This window comes from Embiotoca jacksoni, unplaced genomic scaffold, assembly GCF_022577435.1.
Source record: "Embiotoca jacksoni isolate LCO1_2020_lvr unplaced genomic scaffold, fEmbJac1.0.p SCAF_26, whole genome shotgun sequence".
Lineage (NCBI taxonomy): Eukaryota > Metazoa > Chordata > Actinopteri > Embiotocidae > Embiotoca > Embiotoca jacksoni.
Genome location: NW_027185377.1, coordinates 437,729 through 443,015, shown reverse-complemented (window position 1 = coordinate 443,015; position 5,287 = coordinate 437,729). Strand labels below are relative to the sequence as shown.

At 48.7% G+C, this 5,287-nt stretch overlaps 1 protein-coding gene across 2 annotated transcripts in view; it reads left to right on the top strand.

Moving 5' to 3' along the window:
- Nucleotides 1–4,812: 4,812 nt before the first annotated feature.
- The window catches only part of hlfb (HLF transcription factor, PAR bZIP family member b), a 10,133-nt gene continuing 9,658 nt past the window's right edge, over nt 4,813–5,287 (top strand). Inside the window, exon 1 of one of the 2 annotated variants that reach the window (XM_069159910.1) lies at nt 4,813–5,182. In XM_069159910.1, coding sequence (XP_069016011.1) covers nt 5,080–5,182 — 103 coding nt within the window. In that variant the 5' untranslated portion in view covers nt 4,813–5,079. The remainder of the gene's footprint in view (nt 5,183–5,287) is intronic. The other variant, XM_069159911.1, reaches the window with a different exon arrangement.

Sequence of the window (5,287 nt, the reverse complement as noted above, 5' to 3'; positions counted from 1 at the left end):
ATCAGCTTTGGTTATGTAAATCATAATTTAGAGCGTTTCACACACTGGCAGTGAACACGCTGGTGTTTACAGATGTCCTGAAGGTGTCGGGTCCTTAAAGGGTCCTGAAACGACCTCCTTGGCGTGAAGGCAACACAAATCTGACATTTTTTAAGGAGGAAAATCCAAGTTTTAAAAAACAACTGTTTGTGGCCCGATTTACGAATTATGAATCTTTTAAACCAGTTTTAGAGCGCAGTCTTTAGAAATTACAGGATATCCAATACAATGAGATTATTGTCCACTAAAAGGAAAATGGACCATTGAGGTTCTGGTTCTGTTTCAGTTGTAACGGCACAGTGGAGGAAAACCCGTGATGGACATATCGTAATGCGACGGCCCCGTCCACTCTTCCCTCACCGATTGGTAGTCGTAGATAAATAGACATCACTTGGACTGCTTTCCTCTCCCGTTGCCGACCAACAAGTCACTTTCTAATGACCTCGCCGGGAGACGCTGTCACTGTCACATGTCTCGGTGGAGCAGAGTCGGACCGGCCTCACGTCGCGGTGAAACGGTGAACCGTGGCGGTCATTTAAACCCTTGACTTACTCTTTGCTTTGGACCACTGATCGCCACGGAGACGGTAGAAAGCCAACCAGAGACAAGAGATACGATGGCAACGATAGAATGACGTGACAGTAGCGTGACAAAGATCGTATGGAGGTGAAATAGTGACGGAATTTCTGGGAATGTGATGAAAATGTCGAAAAATCACAGAGGGGCGAAACAAAGCCAACGTCAAAGACAACGATGCAATGGACACGTTACGAAACGATGGAGGCATGCCAGAAGAATTTTATGAAGACGAAACGGAGGAATCGCAGATGTGACGGAAACGAAGATGAGACGAAAACTTGAGGAAAATATTACAAAGCTCGTACGGAAGCAAAACCAAGAACCTACAGAAACACGCAAAGATGGCGATGAGACAAAGACGATACGACGAAGATGAAGACTGTGGTGCTTCTTCTTCTGGTCTGGAATCAGTGAAGCTGCTTGTCCCAGCAGGTCGTCCCAGCAGGTTGTCCCTCGTCCCAACAGGTTGTCCCAGCAGGTCGTCCCAACAGGTCATCCCAGCAGGTCGTGCCTTGTCCCAACAGGTCGTCCCAACATGTCGTCCCAGCAGGTCGTGCCTTGTCCCAACAGGTTGTCCCAACAGGTCGTCCCAACAGGTCGTCCCAACAGGTCGTCCCAGCAGGTTGTCCCAACAGGTCGTCCCAGCAGGTCGTGCCTTGTCCCAACAGGTCGTCCCAACAGGTTGTCCCAGTAGGTCGTCCCTCGTCCCAACAGGTCGTCCCAGCAGGTCGTCCCTTGTCCCAACAGGTCATCCCTCGTCCCGGCAGGTCTTCCCAACAGGTCGTCTCTCATCCCAGTAGGTCGTCCCTCATCCCAACAGGTCGTCCCAGGAAGTCATCCCTTGTCCCAACAGGTCGTCCCAACAGGTCGTCCCAGCAGGTCGTCCCTCATCCCAGCAGGTCGTCCCTTGTCCCAACAGGTCGTCCCAGGAAGTCATCCCTCGTCCCAACAGATCGTCCCAGCAGGTCATCCCTCATCCCAACAGGTCGTCCCAAGAAGTCATCCCTCGTCCCAACAGGTCGTCCCAGCAGGTCGTCCCTCATCCCAACAGGTTGTCCCAAGAAGTCATCCCTCGTCCCAACAGATCGTCCCAGCAGGTCGTCCCTCATCCCAACAGGTCGTCCCAAGAAGTCATCCCTTGTCCCAATAGGTCGTCCCAGCAGGTCGTCCTTCGTCCCAACAGGTCGTCCCTCGTCCCGACATGTCGTTCCGACAGGTCGTCCCATCAGGCGTTGGTGCATCGGGCAGGTTAACGCGGTGCTGCAGGTGATGTTCGGAGATGCAGCGTGAGTCAGAGCTGTTTTAGCCTCGTCACCGCTGTCCTACTTTCCTCTCCCACAAAGGACGTCACAACATCACCGTGCTTTAGCAACCGCTGTTGCTAAGGAGCTTTTAATGAGAGCCAGGCAGATGTGGATTCGTCAAGGCTGCCGGTTTTTCTTTCTTTTCCCATCGAGTGTCACATATGGTGTTTAGCTGCTGTATGTAAGAGGAGTCTGGAGGGGATCTTCATCAGATCATGTTCATGATGTTTTATTGGAGTCCAGTAAAATATTCTCTGTAATGTTTGTGACAGTCAGTGATGAAATTTTAATGTCACTTCACTGAGTTTTCATCCGCTTATTGTTCTTCTTTGTGGTGTTTCTTCATCTTAATCCAATATAAGAGTCTCATCAATAGGTTCAGAGAGTTCCTGAACGCAGCACGGTGATGCACACGGAGCAGCAGGACGCAACAACCTTCATGAGGAAGCAGAGAAACATCAGATTTTGGGGAACAAAATCTTCAACACAACTGCTTACAGCTGAGTGTTCCTGAGCCCATGCAGTGATTTCCACCAAAGAAACTCAAGTGTTGTGAGTGACGTTCACGTTCCAAGAGGGGTGGAGCTTCACCGTCCAAGACTGAAGAAGGATCATCAGGTCAGGAGACACCAGGTGGGTTTTCTTTGTGTCACCGTGAATTCGTCCCCCAGAGTCAGACTGTCAGCACCGAGTTCCACTGGGACCTTCTGAGGCGTCTGAGGGGAACATTCGCTGTGAACCACCTGAACTTTGGCGCCATGGCAACAGGCTTCTCCACCGTGACAACACGACAACACTAGCGACTTGTTGAAGATTTTGTTCCTCAAAAATGTGTCTCTGACGTAAGGAACAAGGCCGAAAACCAGTGTTGGTTAGTCGTGATCTTCGAGCAGCTGCTTTAAAAACAGCCACGATTCTGAAGTGGAAATCACTGCATGGGCTCAGGAACACTGTCTGAACTTATGATAGACTCTCGTATGTTTTATGGAGTCTCTGTTTACACTTCATTTTGACGTATAATTCTATATTTCTATACTAAAGGAACATTAAAGTGTGTCATCTGTTTCCTACTTTCATTTTCTCTTCTTTACTTTTTCTCGCCTCCTTAGATTCAGTTTCCCTTTATTTTCCTTAAAATCCTGTTTCTTCCTCTCCTCTCCTCTGCTCTCCTTTCCTCTCCTCTCCTCTGCTCTCCTCTCCTCTCCTCTCCTCTCCTCTCCTCTCCTCTCCTCTCCTCTCCTCTCCTCTCCTCTCCTCTCCTCCTCCCTCCTGCTGGATTTGTTTTTCTCTAGGTCTCCCAGCACATGAGATTCAATGTGACCAGGCTGCAGGGGGAGGGAGGAGGGAGGGGAGAGGAGAGCAGGAGATGGTGGCCTCTCATTGGACGAAAGTAGGTCAGGCCGGCCCACTCATGTGACCCAGCATTCCTCTCTCCAGTGAGTAATGATCAGAAATAAAGAGAGCAGTGTGGACCATCATGAAAAGCTGAATGGAGGCTTCAGAAAACAAACATTGAGCTCGAAGAAACCAAGAGATGAAAGTTATTAAAACACTCCGAAACCGTCTGAATAAAAACTGAGCAGGAAGGAGGGTTTTACTGGTGGAGTATACTGGTGGAGTGTACTGGTGGAGTATACTGGTGGAGTATACTGATGGAGTATACTGATGGAGTATACTAATGGAGTATACTGATGGAGTATACTGGTGGAGTATACTAATGGAGTATACTGATGGAGTATACTGGTGCAGTATACTGATGGAGTATACTGATGGAGTATACTAATGGAGTATACTGGTGAAGTATACTGATGGAGTATACTGATGGAGTATACTAATGGAGTATACTGATGGAGTATACTGGTGGAGTACACTGATGGAGTATACTGGTGGAGTATACTGATGGAGTATACTGGTGGAGTATACTAATGGAGTATGCTGGTGGAGTATACTGGTGGAGTATACTAATGGAGTATACTGGTGGAGTATACTGGTGGAGTATACTAATGGAGTATACTGGTGGAGTATACTGGTGGAGTATACTGGTGGAGTATACTGATGGAGTATACTGATGGAGTATACTAATGGAGTATACTGATGGAGTATACTGGTGGAGTATACTAATGGAGTATACTGATGGAGTATACTGGTGCAGTATACTGATGGAGTATACTGATGGAGTATACTAATGGAGTATACTGGTGAAGTATACTGATGGAGTATACTGATGGAGTATACTAATGGAGTATACTGATGGAGTATACTGGTGGAGTACACTGATGGAGTATACTGGTGGAGTATACTGATGGAGTATACTGGTGGAGTATACTGGTGGAGTATACTGGTGGAGTATACTAATGGAGTATGCTGGTGGAGTATACTGGTGGAGTATACTAATGGAGTATACTGGTGGAGTATACTGGTGGAGTATACTAATGGAGTATACTGGTGGAGTATACTGGTGGAGTATACTGGTGGAGTATACTAATGGAGTATACTGGTGGAGTATACTGGTGGAGTATACTGGTGGAGTATACTAATGGAGTATACTGGTGGAGTATACTGGTGGAGTATACTGGTGGAGTATACTGGTGGAGTATACTAATGGAGTATACTGGTGGAGTATACTGGTGGAGTATACTGGTGGATGACAGGACATAGAAAAGCTTCAAAGGAGAAAACATCAGATTTTGGGGAGAAAAATCTTCATCTCAACTTCTAAAACTTTTCAAATAAAAATGAGAATAACTGATTAAATGTGATCAGGTGTTTGTGATTGAACACGATCACCTGTGTGTGTGTGTGTGTGTGTGTGTGTGTGTGTGTGTGTGTGTGTGTGTGTGTGAGTGTGCGTGTGTGTGTGTGTGTGTGCCCGCACGAGCGTGCAGAGGGAGGCGGGTGCTCGGCTCTGACGTCAGCAGTCCTCGGTTCTCACACATGGGGCTCGGTGCTCGGTCTGTCCGCCTCCTGCAGCCCGGTCAGCCACCGCCGCACGAGCCACCGCAGCGCGTCCGTTCCCGCGTTCATCACCTGAAAGGGCTGTTGTTTTTTAATCTTTCATGTTGGCTCCGGACCGAGAGGACCAGCTCAGCACGGCTCAGTTCACTTTCCTCCTCGTCCTGTTTCCTTCTTGTCGTTGTTTCTCCGTGTGACGGAGAAAATGTCCCGGCACGCGCTCAACCCGAGTTTTCTGCCTCCGGCGACGCACGGAGTCCTGAAGTCTCTGCTGGAGAACCCGATGAAGCTGCCGCTGCACCATGAAGGTCAGTTCACTCACCCTGGACACGGTCCGGTCCGGTCCGGTCCGGTCCGGCTGCAGCTTCAACAAGACCTGCACGACCACACCAGGACCAGAACCAGAGAGCAGG